Here is a 19,327-nt window from a genome sequence, read left to right on the forward strand (position 1 = left end):
ATATGAAGGCAGCATGCGGAAAACAGCCACAACCAACATTTGCATTGCTTTTTAAAAACAGATCAGTGACAATGACAAATGTCATATTAATACCTGAAAAGAAAATTATTTTAATACATCCTGAATGGAGTGCCATTTCCACGTCTTTTACAGCCTTCCTTTTCCCAGACCCGCTTGGGATGGTGTCTGAAAAGTCACTTTTCACATTCTCTCCATAAGAAAATACTAGAAAATGTGAACTCCAATACTGAAAACACACCACCTCACCACGGCAGGTGGCTGCTGAGATACCCCGTATACCACACGAACGGTACTTCTCGCTAAAGGCAGGTCCTTACGGATTATTTCAACTCCACAAACCACTCAGGGGAGGAGGAAGAAGAAGCAAATGCTTCATTGTAAACTGAAGCAAGGTAGGAAGTTTTAGTTTACTATAAACAGCACAACCGTGAAATGTCTTCTTTAAGCAAACTCACTTTTGAGCCCATCTTCTGTCTGACCAACAGTCCTCAATGTTCAGAATGGAAACCCCCTCAACAAAGCCAGTTTTTCAAAATCTCCTGAGCAGCTCAACCTTCCGTGAGCAACCCAGACACTCCGGTTACTGAGCTTGTTAAACTGGACTCTTTCCACGGGCACTGGGGGCTACTCAAGGTGGCTGCCTACTCACCTCTAGTTCCCTCCCAGAAGTTCTCCTTGTCCCTGACCTTCCTTCACACGCCCTTCAGCTTTGACCCTTGACCTGCTTTCTGTCTTCAAATTGTCTTGCTCCTTCTTTCTCCGTCCATGACATACAACCCAGAACACACCATCACTCCCAGAGCCCCCCAGAACCTTCCTGTCCCTCAACTCCAACTGCGGAAGTTCATTTGCTTTGAGGACAACAGGTTGCCAGGCGAAGGCAGCAGCGCCATCGGCCTTGGAAAAGGAAAGCGGATAATACAATCCAGGAAACGAGCACCAGAAAATAATGCCACATTCAAACGACGTCATGCTGACATCACACAAGGGTACCACTCACGGTCACTTTAATTTTCCCCAAGGGACAAATCAACAGGAAGCAACTTCAATGTTCCCAGCAGGGATGGCATTTCTCACGGAACTTTACTGACACTGGATAATTGCTCTAATTGGCAAAAGGTACATTTGCAATAAAAAAAAAAAAAACAGAACAAAACAAATTACTATCACTTTGCAGAGAATATATTCTACCCAGGTGGGAGCAGCCTTAAGGGTAGCCCCTTAAGAGGGAATGAAGCATACAGCGCCTTGGGTATCACAGTTCATTTTTTTTCCAGTCACAAAAAGCCAAATTGAATACGGTTCTTCGAAAAAGGTCTCACTGACATGTAACAAATTGGTATAGGAAAAGAAAAAAAAAGGTGGTCCTGGCCCACCTCTGAATACTACTCAAAGACGATGCTGAACGTGCGTGCAGGTCCCCACTGAGTCCTACGATATAGAAATTCCTTTGATAATACAAAATACAAAAATATTTTATCAGAACTCTCATTTACATTGCATTTACAATGGACATGTAAATAACTTAGTCTTGGGTCCTGGCTAATAAACAAATTACTTACTGGAAAAAAAAGGTCCTAAAAGTGAGAGAACGGAAGAAGAGCACAAGCGAGCAGAAAACATCTTGCCAGCTGACGAGCGGCAACTCCACACAGACCTGGCGGGCAGGGGGCGCCCAACCCTGGCCTCCAGGGTCTGAAGTGTTTCCAAAGTGAAATGTGCAAATAATAGTCAACATGCCAAGAACTGCGACTACTTTGGGAGTCCATCTGTCACCTTGCCTCCAACGACTGAGAGCCATTTCCCTTTCTCCCATCAACCCCCCGAAGCACTTTAAAGTTGAAAACAGCGCAAGTTTCGGAGCCTACATTCTTAACTCCCGTCTCGCCCCATCCCGCGGCCCCCGTGACATTAAGAAATGATGCAGTTTTTGCTCTTCTGTCTCTTCCTGCCGTGCAGCTGTCCTCTGCCGCTGAGTGTGGAGGCCTTGGGGATGCCATAAGAGCTGTACTTGTGCAGCAGCTCGTCGCTGGTGACGTACCGCAGGCGAGCTGGCTGGGGGATCGGCTCTCCTAGGAAATAGCCTTCGTTGTCAGACTCCGACGAGGAGGAGCAGGTGGAACACCAATCGTACTCAGCGAAGTAGGGTCCCCATCGCTCCCCAAAGGCGTTCTGCAAAGCCAGGTCCGACACAGTCCTTGGGCACTGGCCGTACAGGTCCCGCCGGGACCCCGGCCCCAGGCTCTCCTGGAAGCTCCGTTGACGCATGAACTGGTCATAGTCCTCCCTGGCCCTCAAGGGGGGCCTTTCTTTTAACCGAGAGATGGCCTCGCGCTCGCTGGCCAGGTGGAGCGCGTTGTCTGAGCGGGAGCGCCGGGAACGCCTGGACCGGTGAGGTCGGAAGCGGCGGCTGTCGTCCCGCGAAGTGGCTCTTCTGTGGGTGCGCTCGCTCATGGGCTGGATCCTCACCCCGTCCTGGCCCGGCAGCTTGCTGCCTGCCATACCGCCATCGAAGTCAAAGCTCTGGTGCATCCTTCCGTGGGACTGCAGGTCTCTGTACCCAGTGGGGTTGCCGAGCTGGCGGAGGCCCCCCTCCATCTCCTGGTACTGCTGGGCGGACAGCAGGCTGCGGACTGACTCCGCGCTGTGGAACTGCATGGAGGAGTTCAGTGTGCCCATGGTGCTCAGCTTCTCAGAGACGTTCATCCCAGAGTCTTTGCTGAGGTCAGGCATGGAAAATCGGGACAGGTGCTCCTGGCGCTTGGCGCCACCGTCGGCGGAGAGGCCTGGGGGAGAGAGGAGAAGATCACAGAGGTTAATACAAACGTGCCGCGATGGGGGTCGCTGTCGCCACGGGCACCAAAGCAGGGCACTGTCCGGACTGCCATCCATCCAGGGTCGCTGCATACAGTGGTGCAGTTGCACACCGCACAAAGGCGCTCTCAGGGGATGGGAGCAGAGGCTGTGTCCACTCCAGAGGGGCGGCGTCTGCCTAGAAGGGGTGCTTGCTTAAAATGCACCAGGTCAACGGAGATGCATTTTACTAGCCACAAATTCCTCCAAAGGCTCACAAATTGCTAGCAGCCCACTGTGTTATCTAATTCATGTCTCCTCTCTTTAGAACTTCACTTTACAAAGCGATTCAGTTACCTCTGATTGTAATGATGAAGTTTAAGCTATGGAGGACAACTATTCTAGAGGAGGAAACGTTCAGCTCTAATGCCAGGCCGTGCCCGGGCAGTTCCTGACAGTCTTGGGCTTAGAGCCTGTTGCTCTTTTTAGCTGCCACCGAGCCGGCTCCAGCTCACGGTGACCCCGTGTATGCACAACACACTGCCCAGTCCTGGGCGTCTTCACAACCATTAGGATCACTGAGTCCATTGTTTTGGCTACTGTGTATTTTGAGCGCTTTCCACCTATGGGGTTCATCTTCTGGCACTATATACTGGACAATATTCTGATGTGACCCATAGGGTTTTCACTGGCTAATTTTTGGAAGTATGTTGCCAGGCCTTTCTTCCTAGTCTGTCTTAGTCTGGAAGCTCTGCTGAAATCTGTCCGCCATCGATGATCCTGCTGGTATTTTAAGTATCAGTGGCATACCTTCCAGCATCACAGCGACGTACAAACGAGCAGAGCATAACAAACTGCCAGACAGGTGGTGGAGCCTGGAGTCTAGCTCTCACATGGGGTCCTTCCACTCTCTGTTAGCCCCCAGAAGCCTCCTTCCCTGCCTGCTGTCCCTAAGTGGCGGGTAGCTGCTATCTCAAATGTCCTAGGTGCTAAGTGACTCCCCAGGAAAAATTCAGGCCCCTCAGAAGGGTATTTACTCTCAGGCTGCTGAATGATTCACTGCTCCAAGGTTCTAAATGGGTCCGCAGCAGCTAGAAGACGGGAGTGGAACCTGGGGCACCCCGCCTTCCCCTGGGGAGGCGTTTTAAAACCACAGCAGTGGCCCTATGGCTCTCTAAGAGCGGTGCCCCGGCAGGGGGCCTGCATTTCCACGGTGGCGAGAAACGGTTCCCGGTGTCACTGAGATGAAAACCATTCTGAAGGTCCTGGGAGATTCTGACTCTCCAGCAACTTCCATTTGCCCATCTTAAAGTGGCACTCCCTATGGAGGATGGTCCAGTGGCAAAGTGCCAGCATTTCCCACTCATTATCCAGCGAAAGGAACAGCAATTTTCCCATTTCCGGTTGCCAACAACATGCCTGTGGATTGCAAGGGTCCACGCTCTCCCATGACACCGATTACTCCCTCCCACCTACCACAACCGACGGCTTCCTTCCCGCTTGCGAAGCCGAAGCAACGTCATGGAGCCTCTGGAAAACTATCTAGCATTATCTGTGGAAGCTAAATATATATATACACATACACACATGTATTATAAATAAAGCTGTTTAGAATGTCCACACCCTGGCGATGCAATGGTTAAGTGCTCCGCTGCTAACTGAAAGGTTGGTGGTTTGAACTGCCAACCTTTACGTTACAGTGGAACGCAAACCATTTGTGTTACCCAGGGACCTACATAGAGCATTTCACTGTGCTGTAGTTTTAGTATTTGTGTGCTTTACTGTATATAGGAGCCCTGGTGGTGCAGTGGTTAAAGCGCTCGGCTGCTAACCAAAAGGTGGGTGGTTCAAACCCACCAGCTGCTCCATGGGAGAAAGATGTGGCAGTCTGCTTCTGTAAAGATTACAGCCTCGGAAACCCTATGGGGCAGTTCTACTCTGTCCTACAGGGTTGCTATGAGTCAGAATCTACTCGACAGCAGTGGGTTTGGTTTTTTGTAACTTATATAAGTTACACTTCAATAATACAGTTTAAAAATAAAGTAATATCCATTAAAGAGCCAAATCTAAACTTCGGATATACCTCTGGAGAAACTATTCTGCCACACAGCATACTCGGCAGTAATTTTTTCTAATTTCATGACTGGGGTGATTTTCAGGGTTCCCCCAACTCCTCCGTGCCCTGGTGCTCATCTCCGGCACACACACAGATCCCAGACGCTGATTTATGACCACCGAATCACTTCCAGAGCCTCCCGTCTGAAGGCGGTAAGGAGAGGACATGGACCTAGAATGATGAATGAGTAGCTGGAGTGGATGAACTCCAGTAAGGAGGAAAAAACAATCTTCAAAATGACATCTAGAAACAAAAGCTATCTAGGCAGGCCCCAGGATCTTCGCAGGCCTTTCTACCAAGCCCACAAACGGAATTAGAATCAGGGTAAATAACCTACCCAGTCAGCCAGCTGCCACTGAGTCCACTCCGACTCACGGCGACCCCATGTATGTCCGACAGAACTGTGATCCAGGGGGTTTTCAATGGCTGATTTTTCAGAAGTAGATCACCAGGTCTTTCTTCTGAGGCAACTCCAACCTCCAACCTTTTGGTTAGCAGCAGAGAGCGTCTGTACCACCAGGGACTCCATAAATAATCTGTTGCTGTTGTTAAGTGCCATCAAGTTGGTTCCGATATACAGCGATCCTACAGGACAGAGTGGAACTGCCCCATAGTGTTTCCCAGGAGTGGCTGGTAGATTTGAACTGGTGAACTTTTGGTTAGCAGCCAAGCTCTTAACCACTATGCCACTGGGGCTCCATAAATAATCCAGCAAATATAAATTCCTGAACACGTCGTTTTCCTGACCTGCCTTCCATAAGCTCCAAAGCGAAGCGTTTCTGAGAATACCCTGAGTGTGAACAGATTCATGTTTCCATGAGGAGGTAAATGTGCAAAGAGCAGCTTTAGTTCTGCTGGGTGATGTTCCTGGCCTCTGCCATTGTGCTTCGTCGTCTTGGGAAATCTCAAGACCTCCTTACCCACCTCCCCTAAGAGGAAAAGTGCTCCAGAAAGAACAAGAGGGCCTGTTACTCAAGTCCGAAGTTTACCATCAGTTTTACTTCAACACAAGCTACTCCCCTGCAGGATGTGTTGATGGGACAGGAAACGCTACCTGCTCTTGCCAGAGAGAAGAAACACCTGCCTTCTCATTCATTAACTCAGTTTTCTCAGGGTCTTCGTGCAAGCAGAGCATGAACCAGAGGCCAATGCTGCCCACAGATGGGCAACAGCTATGTACTTGCCTCTAAAAAGGGCAGTTCTGTGGTTAATTTCATCACTGGCAAAATCCAGAATCCTTACACAGACCTGAAGGCCCTACATGACTTGGCTCCTGCCTCACTCTCTAAGATCATCAACTAAACACTCCCCTTGTTCACTCTGCTTCAGCCCCACTACATTCTTCCTCCTCCTCAAACCCCAGTGAGCTCATTCCAGCCCCTCTTGGAAAACTCTCCTTTCTGCATGGCTGACGTCTTCTGATCATTAAGGCCCTCAAGGATGAACGCTGCCTCTTCAGGGATGCTCTTCCTGAACATCCCTTCTGAAGTGGCGAAGCTGTCCCCCACCAACCAGCTACTCGGTAGCACCTGATGTTTTCTTAGGTACCCACCACGCCCACCCTGATTTAAATGTGCAGGAAAGTTTACAGCTAAATCGATCCCCCTTGAGAGCGGAGGAAGGAACCCTGGTAGCGCAGTGGTTAAGCACTTAGCTGCTACCTGAAAGGTCAGTGGTTTCAACCAGGAGAAAGATGTGGCTGTCTGCTTCTGCAAAGATTACAGCCTAGGAAGCTCTATGGGGCAGCTCTTCTCTGTCCTATAGGATTGCTGTCAGTCAGAATCGACTTGCTGGCAACGGGTGTGAGAGCGGGGATCTTATCTCCTTGTTCCCTATACTCTCAAGGCGCAGTGCCAGGCATCCAGGTGGTGCTCAATAAATATCCAGTAAGTGAACAAAGGTAACTGAATCCTCACAGCTAGAAAAGAAAGCAATCATCTCTTACCTTCAAGAGGCCGGGGCTTAAAGGACAATAGACTGTAATCCAAATGAGTGGGGCCCAAACATCAGGGACCAAAATGCCATGATCACACTGTCAGTCACACATCTCTTGTGGTTCGTTATATGGCCCACCATCTGGGGCTTCTCCAATTTTAAAGTCAAAGAACGTGTGACTTATAATTAGCTCCCCAATCCGCAAAAATGTTCTGCCTTGTTACTCACAACCGGAGAACTGTTTAAATTAGCAGCTCCCGTGTCCCCAAGATGAAACTACTATCTCAGCTCACACCCCTACATGAGAAACACCCTGTCCCTAACCGTGGACAGAACTGGAGAGCCACGTCCTGGCGGGGTGACTTGGGGCAATTTTTGAACCTCTTGAGACACATCTGTAAAATGGGGATAATAAGAGTATCTGAGTAAGAAAACTGTAGTGGTGATCTGATGAGGTAAAATGTAACGCTCATCACGACCGTTAACAAGTGGGTGTAGATTTTGTTTAATCTCTGCTGCCTTGGCTGCACCATAAACCCCAAGAGGTCAGAAACCATATGGTGGTTGCCAGCCCCATCTCAGTCCCTGGAGTTCCTGGATGATTGGTGCAAGGAGTTAAGTGCTTGATTACTAACCTAAAGGTTGTCGGTTCAAACCCACCCAGAGGGACCTCAGAAGAAAGGCCTGGTAATCTGCTTCCAAAAGGTCACAGCCTTGAAATCCTAAGGAATGCAGTTCTACTGGTATTCAGTCTGCTGGAAGAAAGTGGAGCAAGGCCTAAAAGCGCCCAACAAAAAAGTATGACTCAAGAATTTTACATCCAGCCAACTCTAAGGCAAACAAATATGTGTTGAATGCATGACTCTCTGAATGAATGAATGAATCAAAGAAACAAGCCACACAAGGGCTGACATATAGAGATGTACACTGAATGTAAGCCTCTGCTATCTGTACTTTGTGCCTCCAAACTGTGGTTGAAGATTTCTTCTCTATACAGATGGAATTCAACTCTTTATTCCATTTGCCTATTCAGAACCAGCCTCAGTGTCAAAATATTGCAAATCAATATAGTCCAACCAAATGAACTCCAAAATGCAACTCCACCATCTTGCACTAAATGCACTTTTCTTGCTGCCAAAGGCATGGTGTGTGTGTATGCACGTGCGTGCTGCCTGCATGCATGTGTGTGCATGTGAGCACATGTGTGGTAAAGCCGGGGACTGCAATCTGTAAATTCTCCAGATACTGCTGGCTGAAACCCATAGTCTGACCCCCATTTCAAACAGGCATTATTGGTGTCCCAACGCCCTCTGGAAAACCTGGCAGAAGAATCCCACCCAATGGCAAAGACACAGATGCCACTTCATTTCTCTCAAATGGAACTTGTTTTACTACTAGAGAGAGAGGGGGTTTTTTTACTAATAGACAGAGAGGGATATTTTCCTCTCCAAATAATGCAGGCTTTGTGAGAGGTGCTGGATGGTGGCTGTGGCATTGAAGGCCTCTATTTATCTTCGTCCCAGGGGTCAGCATGGCCAGGAGCACACAAAAGTCCACGCACCGCAGGGCCACTGACTCTCCCTCAGGACCCGCAGGCCTTGCTCCAACAAGGAGAGGTCAATCTTAAACTTAGCCTGTGGTTCTCCGTGGTTAAACCGTCCGCACGAAGGTGCAGCCAGGGGCACTGTTAGCAACACAAGCATTTCAGTCTGAGCAACAGCCCCTCATTGCAAACGAGAGGTCTCACAGAAACGGGAGAACGCGGGCAAATCCATGGCTTCAGAGAACGCTCTGGGTCTGAGTCTGACAGAAGAGAGACCCACCCCTTGCTGGGCCTGAGACAGGATTCCCTGGGTGATGGAAATGGTTAACATGCTCCGTTGCTAACTGAAAGGTTGCTAGTTTCAGTCTACCTAGAGGCAGCTCAAAAGGAAGGCCTGACAATCTACTTCAGAAAATATCAGCCATTGAAAATCCTGTGGAGCACAGTTAATACCCCAACACACACGGGGTTGCTGTGAGTCAGAACTGACTCGCTGGCAGCTGGCATTCTACAATAAGGTGTGCACTCAAATCCAGAAGGAAGAAAACTGGCTTAAATTTAACAGCGACTCTTTTGGGCATCTTTCTGTTCCTTATTTATTGCCCTGGCTAGTCCTACTCTTCAAAAAAAAAACCCTGGTGTAGGAAGACAGAGAGCTGTGTTTCTGCCAACTCAAAGGATGCATGCACATCTTACATTTCTGTGCAGTAAAAGAAACGGTATCTATTCACCCTTGCCCTCCAGACAAATTTATAACTCACCCTGGTGATCCAGCTCCTTTCTGTAAGGTCTTCCCTATGTGATTTCCCTTCCCCCCACCCCAGCCAGAGACACGAAAAAATAGGGATTGTTTAGAACAGAGGTCTGTGAATTATGGCCCATGGCCTGAGGCATGAAGAACAGGAATTGTTTAGAACATGGGTTTGCAAACTACGGTCCGCGGGCCAAACCCAATTCACTGCCTGCTTTTGTGAAATAAAATATTATTGTCACACAACCATACCTATTCGTTTATATATTGCCTGTGGTTGATTTTGGAGCCCTGGTGGCACAGTGGTTAAGAGCGCGGCTGCTAACCGAAAGGTCAGCAGTTTGAATCCACCAGCTGCTCCTTGGAAACCCTATGGGGCAGTTTTACTCTGTCCTACAGGGTCACTATGAGTCGATTGACTCCACAGCAACAGGTAGGGTTGATTTCCTGGTACAACAGCAGAATTGAGGAGTCTGTGACAGAGACTACTGGTACTGGGCCTGCAAAGTCTAAAGTCTTCACTATCTGGCCCTTTACAGGAACAGTGTGCCAGCCCCCGGCTTAGAATGCAGACAGGCTGTCTGTGAAGCTAAGTCAGGCCTGAGCATCCCCAAAGTCGTGGGCGCTCCACAGCCCACATGCCTCCAGTCATGCACAAAAATGTCTAGAGGTGCAAGTTTGTGTGGTTTTTTAAGGTGGGGGTGGGAGACTGAAGGGGGTAGTTTGATCAGATCCCTTGGGATCTTTTTTTTCCAACCAAGTCAATTGATTTCATCAACACCCTGAACTTCAAATTGGCAACAGCTGGAGAGAAACTGTCATCTGGGCAGTGGAGTTTAAATGCCACATGTTTCTCAGTGACAGGGCATGGAATGGTTCAAAAAGAGTGTGCGAGAGAAGGCGGGGGTGGACAGGGAGAGAGGCTGGGGCGAGGGCGCAGGAAGAGAGGGAGTGGGGGGAGGAGGAGAGGGGAACTTTATGGACACACTCAAGAGCCCTTGCTAATTAAAGTACGGTCTGTGGACTGGCAGCGATGGCATCCCCCGGGAGCTGGTGAAAACTGAAGATCCTCAGGCCCTAACCAGGCTTCTATAAGGAGTCCTGGTGGCGCAATGCTTAGTTAAGTGCTTGGTTCTAACCGAAAGGTCAGTGGTTCAAACCCACCAGTGGCTCCTCGGGAGAAAAGACCTAGCGATTACTGATCTGCTCCCATAAAGAACACCCTACAGAGTGCAGTTCTACTCTGTCACATGGGGTTGCGATGAGTCAGAATCAGCTCGACAGCACCCAATCACCACCACCAGATGTACAGAATCTGAATGTGCATTTCAGAAAGATCCTCATGCCCATCAGCTTTCCAGGAACACTGCTTGAGATGACAGTGTTTCAAGGGCGTCTTCTTTGCAACTAAAAGAGCTTCTACTCAAGGAAATCACACCTTCATATCCTCTGAGTCTCTAATTTAGGGTTCCTCCACCTCGGCACCATTGACAATTTGGGGCCGGAGAATCCTTCGTTGTGTGTGTGTGTGGGGGGGGGCTGTCCTGTGTGTTGTAGGAAGTTTAGCGACACCCCTGTCCTCAGCCCACTAGGTGCTAGTAGTAACACCTCAGTTATGACAACTCACAACATCTGCAGACATCACCAGATGTCCCCTGGGGGAGGAGGGTAACACTCCTGCAGGTGGGGAACCGCTGCTCTGACTGACCCAGCCCTGGAGCTGCTGCTTAGACGCAGGCTAAGAACTCCATGCCACCCATCCACCTGCTGCTCCGTCCACATGGCAAACATAAGCCTGGCACTATACCAGGGTGACTCTCCCCCTTTCTAGAGAAGGATGAATGCGTTCCTCTAGGTTGGGTGCAGTGGAAATGTGTCTCCAAAATCAGGAAAATGCAAAATTATTTTCTCTCTAGAGTCCTTTCAACATACCTGCTCCTGATAGCCTGTCCTTCCCTCAACGGTTTCAAGAGTTCCTTGTGGCTAATTTCATGACCAGAGGGACAGCTACGTCCCACCTACATTTTCCACCTCTTGGGTTTGTTGGGTAGCTACTTTCCCACTTACAGTACCTGCAGCCGTCAGGAGTGGACTTGTATAACTGTTTGAAATGGAAGCAACGGGTGTGCCATAAATAACTGTTTTTACAGGGCACTTATGAGGTGGTACATCCTGCTGCATCCTGTATGGACATATTTGTCCCAATAAGCCTAAATCAAAGTCCACAGGAACACATGTATCCCACCAGTTCCTATCTCCCCCCACCCCCAGAGCCCAGAGGGACACGCTCAATCCAGACACACTCCGTGATTCAGCATGCATTCCATTAATGAAAAAAAAATTATCAACAAAAAATTTGAAGTGAAAAACAACTCGGTCACGAAAGGGTTAAGGCCGTCACTGTTGCTGTTTGCTCCCCTATTTGAAGTTTGGAAATCCTGATCCCATGATGCCTCTTTCTTTTTCCCATAATCTGGTCACTGGCCTGTCCAGTGGGTCCCAAGTGACCAGCAAGCTGGTTGTAAGTCAGCCTGCACTCACACGCCTACCATCTGTGTCTATGGTACCCGGACGAGTGCTGGCAGACGCGTTAAACAATTTCCTTCTGTCAGATGCTGCCAGGGGCGGGGGCGCCAAGGCCTGGGGGAGCATGTGCACATCTGACTCGGTGCCCCAGCCCGCCCGGGCTGGGCCTGCCTCCTCGCTCAGGGAGGGGCTGCTCACCCAGGCCTGAGCGCTCCGGAGGCTGGTCCGAGCCGCTGAACTGGTCCCGGAGAGGGCCATGACTGATTCTGGTTTCCCCAACAATGGAGGCTTTGTTTTCTACCGGCATGTTCATTCTGGGGACCCGCCTTTGAACCAGCAGGGTCTGGAAGTGACAAGCATTACAATAGGACTAAAATCCCTTCTCTTATCGACCCAGGACAGTTACAAGAATAAGCCTGAACAAACCCACAATTCTGAGAAACTTGGCCTACAACTGGGGCTTCTGACATCCTATCCACCGACTGGTTTAGGCCCTTAATTTCCTGAAAAACTGGTTACCTCAGTGAAGATGGGCCTGGAAAAGGTCATGATGGGGAAAACCAGGAAGGGACTTTTTTTGAGAAACACATGGGGTCAATTTTAACTGCTCTTCAGCTCTGTGGGGATTCTGTGTTCCACAAAGCCTACTGCTAATTAAAAGGACGTGCAAAAATTCAAGCTGGCTGAAGACTGTTGGACCAAGTTCGCTCTGGGCTTACACTGATCCTGTGTGGCTTTCCAGAATTCATTAGCCCAAGCCAACAAGCAGACCACACTGGAGGATTTGCGCAGGACACACTTGAGCAATGTGGCAGAAGCCAAATGGCTCCCCAGTGGCAAGGGGCGGGCAGCCAAGGAGCTGGAGACACATTTAGTTTCTTCCAAGATTTCTGTCAAAGCCCTACTACTGCCAGGCTCTGTGGCCACAACTGTGACCAAGGCCCTTTAATGTAACGTCTCACAAGGGTATTATGTTCTAGAGAAACAACTAAATCAGCGTATCAGAACAACAATCACAGATGGTACTTGCTGGGAAGGGAATAAACGGGATGCCATGATAAAGAGTAAAAGAAGGAACAGCGGTGGGTCAGTGGTAGAATTCTTGCCTTCTATGCAGCTGACCCGGGTTCGATTCCTGGCCAATGAACCTCATGCACAGACACTACCCATCTGTCCGTGGAGGCTTGCATGTTGCCATGATGTTGAACAGGTTTCAGTGGAGCTTCCAGACTAAGACAAACTAGGAAGAAAGGCCTGGCAATCTACTTCTGAAAATCAATGAAAACCCTATGGATTATAACGTCCAATCCACAACCAAACATGGGGATGGTGCAGGATTTCACTCCACTGTGCATGGTTTGCTGTAAGTTGGGGCCAACTCGGTGGTAGCTAACAACAGCCACCGAGACAAAGTGTTGGCAATGAACTCTGGGTGACGATTAGGGTGAGACCTGAAGGAGGAGAAGGAGCCCACCAAGTCAAGAGTTGGAAGAGTGCTCTAGGCAGAGAGAAGAAGAAGGTGTTTTACACCAGAGAACGCTCTGCGTGGAAGTGACAGACAGCTGGAGCAGAAAGTGTCAGGAAGAGAGCGGCTGGGGTGAGGTGGAGCGGAGAACGGGAGCCAGACAGAGGTCCCTCCCAGGCCAGGCGAGAAGCATGGGTTGTGAGGGTCCTTCACAGGCTTGTGGGTGTGATTAATAACAGCATCTAAGAGGCAGCACCAGGGAGCGTCCAAGAGCTTTGGCTCCGGAGTTCACTTTCCAGCTCTGTCCCTAGGGCTGTGCCACGCAGTGTGGTGACGCATGGTGTCCCCCCCGACGGACCTCCTCCTGTACCAGACCATACAGAATCCTTGGTGATGTTTCTTGTACCAATGCTACTGGTAAATCGTAATTCATCACTCCCTCTTTTCCTGTAATTACTACTTCATTCTCAAAAAAGTTATTGATACAGGTTCACAAATACTAATGACCACGGTATTAAAGATAAAACATCAGAAAACTTGACAAAATCAGCGACTACAGAAACACCAGCAGCCATGAAAACCGCACGTGTGTTTGGCGTGTGTAGGTGAAACCATGGGATTTGAACGGCCCTGTAACTGGGCAACAATGACAGCTCTGACCTAAGCGCATCAGGAAGTTCAAAAAGTAAATCAGCATTGAGTTTTAGCCTTGTAAGTATATTGATACATGAAAGCTGGGCTTATAAAAAATGTTTTTGTTGTTAGAACTAACTACAAGGATAATTTTATAAAAAATAAAAATAATAGATTTCTGCCGAAACACTGCACAGAAATTTTACAGACAGTCATTCTGACGTGGCCCCTCTGACGGTGTCACCCGCTGTGGCCGCGCCTCCCGCACCCTTTAGTGACGCCACTGCGCTGTGCTTCCTCAAAGACTCAGGACCGCGCCGTGTCCCACATCCTGAGATAGTTTCCTAGGGCTGCCACACAAAACACCACAAACTAGGGGGCTTATAGGAACAGAAAGTTATTGTCCCACAGCTCTGGAGGCTGGGAGGCTGGCCATGCTCCCTCCGAGGTCTCTAGGGGAAGACCCTTCCTCGCCTCTTCCAGCTCTGGAAGGCCAGGATGCTCCGTAAACTTGGTCCTTCCTCTGTCCTCCTGTCTCTTCTCCTCAGATTGGGGGAGGACATGCCCCACTCCAATATGACCCCGTGTTAACTGATAACATCTGCAAAGATGCCTGTTTCCAAACAAGGTCAGGATCCCAGGTATCATGCGTTAGGACGTCAATGCATCTTTTGGAAGGAGACAATTCACTCCGTAATAGATTCCCGCATCTGTGAAATGGGAATAATTGCAGAAGCCACCTCATAAGCCTGGAGGTGAGCATTAAGTGGGTTAATCCAGAGTGTCTGGGACGGTGCTGGTGCAGGGTGAGAGCAGATGAGATGTTTGATCCTATTATCCTTCACTCCACAGCTGTCGCTTCTACAGCACTTTTTCATATGTTGTCACGACAGGCGTAATTACGCAAATATTCAAGTGGGTACAGAGAGTTGGGATAGTTTGCCCACGATCACACAGGAGCTACTACAGAAACTTCTCCTACCTTCTGTCTTTTCTTATCATGAGTAGAAGGAGTGAAAGCCACACGGCAGGAAAACCGGGAGTCGGAGATTTGAGGGACAGAAGGCAAAGCTCCATTGACACCCCTGGCTTCTCACCAGCGGCAGCAATGAAAACAAAAAAAAGTCCCCTTGATTGATGTACAGTTTCCTATTGTACAAATATGAACGACTGCTAAGGGCAACACCTGGATGACCCTCACAGATAAAAAGTGAAGGATGCCAGACACAAAAGAATGTGTGATTCCATTTACATAAGGTGAGAAACCAGCCCAGACCAGTCTATGCTGTGAGAGGGCAGGACAGCGCTTACTCTGGAGAGGAGGCGGCCCAGGGAGTGAGGGGGCGCGAGGGAGTTCCAGGGGTGCTTCCCCACCCTGGGAAGTGCTTCTGTGAGTATAATAATTCACTGAGCTACAACTTAGGATTTATGAATGTGTATTAACTAACTAGCTGCCCTCAAGTTGATTCTGAACTCATGGTGACCCAACGTGTGTCAGAGTAGAACTGTGCACCCTAGGTTGATTTTTTTAGAACGTAGATTGCCAGGCTTTTCTTCCAAGGTGCCTCTGGGTGGACTTGAACCCCCAACCTTTTAGTTAGTAGCTGAGTGCGTGAACCATTTGCTCCACCCAGGGTACAATAGATGTATTAGATGCATCTTAGATGTACTGTGCATCCATAAAATGTTCGTTAAAAATCACCAACGAGAGAGGTGAGAATGTATTCATGAGATTTTAAGAGGTGACTCTGCATAACTAACTTCCCCTCATCCTACTTCTTCAAGAGCGTGGCTCAAACCGGTGGCCAGTACACAGGTTTACTAGAGTTAAATTTCCTTCTTTCCTTTTTTAATTGCAATGCACAGGCACTTTGACTACCTACAGTCCTGTCCCTAGCCGAATTTACACACTTATGTCATCTGCCTGTTTCCCTCCTCTTTCCCTTGTTGTTATTTGGTGTCATGGAGTCGGTTCCGACTCATAACGACCCCATGTACACCAGAGTCAGTTCCGACTCATAACGACCCCGTGTACAACAGAACGAAACACTGCCTGGTCCTGAGCCATCCTCACAAGCGCTGTTATGCTTGAGCCTATTGTTGCAGCCACTGTGTCAATCCATCTCATTGAGGGTCTTCCTCTTTTGGCTGACCCTCTACTTTACCAAGTCCTTCTCCAGGGACTGGTCCCTCCTGATAACATGTCCGAAGTATGTGAGATGAAGTCTCGCCATCTTTGCTTCTAATGAGGCTTCTGGCTGAACTTCTTCCAGGACAGATTTCTCGTTCTTCTGGCAGTCCTTGGTGGAGCCCTTCCCCTTAGGCACAGGGATTTCTCACCCATGTCAGCCAGCTTAATAAGGGAGATTAGAAACTTGGATGAAAGTTCATGGATTTAAGCTTGGGATCACTGAGTCTTAAGATCCTGTTTTTCCATAGGTGGGAGTTGACAAAGTGTCATTCCTGACATAACAGTTCCTGGCATTGTGTATGATAGGGACAATCACCATCAGTGGATGAGCTGACAGATGAACAGGTACAATGGAGGACAGGGATGTGGGACGGCCTGTAAATGGACGAGTGGACTGACTGAAGGACATATGAAGGGTGGGAATGGGCAGATGGAAGGATGGAGGGATTAATCAACAAATGGATGCAAAAGTGAGAGATGTATCGAAGGACATGGTTTGGGGCTCTTAAAACAAAAACTTCTCACAAAATACAAGCTATGGAATAAGGTTCTTAGGTAAGAATTAAATTTTCAGGTAATCACTGCTGCTTCCGTAAAATACATGTAAAGTTGAAGGCTTTGGTACCTGCATCTGAGGAACCGAAAATAGAAAAAAAAGATGAGCCCCTTGCCTAAGGTTAGGGATGATAACGGGAACTGGTGATGGAGACTTTCTAAGGCAGCCTGTGTGCATACTCTACCAGGGATGCAAAACACTCAGGGACCTCTGTAAAATGATCAACTGCAGCTGTAAGAGGATCAACTGCACCTGGACGGGGGCCCAAGGTCCTGCATTTCTAACAAGCTCCCAGGAGGTGCTGATGCTGTTGTGTGCAGACCACACTTGGAACAACAAGGAATTTGGAAGTAATGGCTGATTTCCCACAACACATCCAGGAGGTTGTGCATATCAGAGACCAACCAGAGGGCTGTATCTGAGCACGGAACATCCCAGACTGTGACCACGAAGCCAGAAAGAGGGACAGGAAGCACGGTCGGCTTGTCCCATACCGACTTCTCATCAACAAAAGTAAAGCTGCCACCAACCTATTACCTGCCTCTGGAGAAATCTCCGTGAAGCCAGGGCTGGATTCCTGGAGAGTGTAAAGAAGTGGAACCAGGCCATGGAAACCTCCTTTCCTGCTCCTGGGCTCCAAGTCCTGTCTCAGCCAGTTTGTGCCCTTCGCACAGCTTCCTGAGGCAAGCCAGGCTTGGCAAGCTCACCCTCCATACAGATGGAACAAGCAGCTGCTTACCTGGCAGGGGCCACTGTGAATCAGGAGAGTCCTCCAGGGCCCTCCATTCTCCCCCTCCTCCCACCTTGCAGCCCCCACTCTGATCCATCCTCAGAGTTAAGGAAGCCTTTCCCAAGTATCCTCTCTGGAATACGCAAGAAAGGATTCTGCTGGCAAGTAATTTTGGGAATTTCTGCAGGACTTTCTAGAACCTTTAACCGACTGAAGCGCATTGGGATTTTCAGAAAGAAGCCAGACCAGGTGTTGTGTTCTATACTTTGACCATACTGCTCTTTTCCTGTCCCACCCCACCCCACCCCACTCCACCCGGACTCAGAGAACACACTGGTTTAACAGTGTTGATTCCTGTTAAAATCTGAACATATTTGCTTATTTCTGTCCTGGCCACCGGGACAGTGCCCAGCTGAGCCACACTGGAGCCCAACGCAAAGGGCAAGTCAGGACCACTGATGCTGTCCTTTAAACGTTTTATACTCTGTTATTATGGATTTTTGGCATGAATTTTGATTTTGAAAATACTGCATTAACATATTACTTCCCTTGATTACTGAGTTTTTTTGGCAGTCCCTGAAATCCTGCACCCAAGGAAAGTGTCTCGTGAGCCTCGCCCTGATCCCAGCCCTGCCCGCCAGGCTGCTCGTCCTTCCATCTGTGAAATCCCACGTACTGTGTGTTTCCCGTGAACTGTTTTTACCTGGGTAGTGGGAGAAGTACGCGGCCTGGACAGCAGGGACCTAGAGTCCAGTCCCAACGCCGCGGTAAAACACCAGGGGGCTCCTGAAATACATCGCTTCTCTTCTCAGACTCACTACCTCTTCTGACTTCCTCTTCTGACTCACTATCCAGCTGACATCTGATACCGATTCCATGAAACAAGACAGACACTGCTTGTTATCAGATCAGTATAGATTGTGGACTAATGGGGATCTCAGCAGAAAAGTCCCCGGGTGGCGCAAATTGTTTGCCTTCAACTACTAACCTAAAGGTTGGTGATTTGAACCCACCCACCAGCACTGTGGAAGAAAGGCCTGGTGATCTGCTTCCTAAAGATCACAGCCTTGACAACTCTATGGAGCAGTTCTACTCTGCACACACGGGGTCACCATGCGTTAGAATGGGTTTGCTTTTCTGCTACCTTAGCAGAGCGCTATCCATGAGGGAACAGTACCTGGGAGAGGTAAATTTTGATAAACCCAAAACCAAACCTGTAGCTTCTGAGTCAATTCCAACTCATAGCAACCCTGCAGGACAGAGTAGAACTGCCCCATAGGGTTTCTAGGGCTGTAAATCTTTACGGAAGCAGACAGCCACATCTTTCTCCTGTGGAGCAGCTGGTGGCTTTGAACTGCCAACCTTTTCGTTAGCAGCCAAGCACTTACCCACGGTGCCACCAGGGCTCCTTCTTATAAAAGGTGTAAAAGGAAGAGAAACGAAAGTTACTGAGGTGATGCCAGAGAGGTCAGAACTGAAAACACTTTGGAGACTCCTAGAAAGTCAAGAAGCATTCTGAGGTGCAGTCTGTTGACAGGAAGAAAGGCAAACAGGAGAAAGAGAAACCTAAGCCCCAGCTTTGTCCACCTGGTCATCTCTGACCAGTGCAAACCTATTCCAGGTCCTGGGTGGGTCATGCGGTGCCTGCAATGTCCCCAGGAAGTCATAACCTGACTGCCAAGGCTCACTTTAAAATAGAAGGTGGTCCTGGCCCCACCTGTGTCAGAACTTCTGGGGGCAGGGTGTGAGAATCTGCATTTTTGACAAGTTCTTCAGTCGATTTCAATGCCTTTACAGACGAAGCAGCACTGCTCTGAACTCCTATGAGCCCGGATAAATAAACGGGTTCCCAGCACCAGCCCCCTCACTGCAGTGACCTGGGAATTCTGAGTCTGAAAAGCCGCCTGGTATGTAGCTGCGCCTCACTGGTGCCAAGCAAGATGTGAGGAGTCTGTGACCCGCTAAGGCCCGGGCTGCTGTCAGACTGAGGGTTTCCAGGACAATTTATGTCGCCCTTCCCACCAGATCCCGGCGGGTGAAGACTGACGACTTAATTTCTCAGCTCCT

The 19,327-nt window shown here is 49.1% G+C and overlaps 1 protein-coding gene across 1 annotated transcript in view; it reads right to left on the reverse strand.

The window, feature by feature from the left end:
- Positions 1 to 277: 277 nt before the first annotated feature.
- Positions 278 to 19,327, reverse strand: part of PRICKLE2 (prickle planar cell polarity protein 2) — a 139,894-nt gene continuing 120,844 nt past the window's right edge. The window contains exon 8 of the mRNA XM_004368662.1: positions 278 to 2,807. Coding sequence (XP_004368719.1) covers positions 1,933 to 2,807 — 875 coding nt within the window. The 3' untranslated portion in view covers positions 278 to 1,932. The remainder of the gene's footprint in view (positions 2,808 to 19,327) is intronic.

This window comes from Trichechus manatus, unplaced genomic scaffold (genome assembly GCF_000243295.1).
Source record: "Trichechus manatus latirostris isolate Lorelei unplaced genomic scaffold, TriManLat1.0 scaffold00001, whole genome shotgun sequence".
In the NCBI taxonomy this organism is placed as follows: domain Eukaryota; kingdom Metazoa; phylum Chordata; class Mammalia; order Sirenia; family Trichechidae; genus Trichechus; species Trichechus manatus.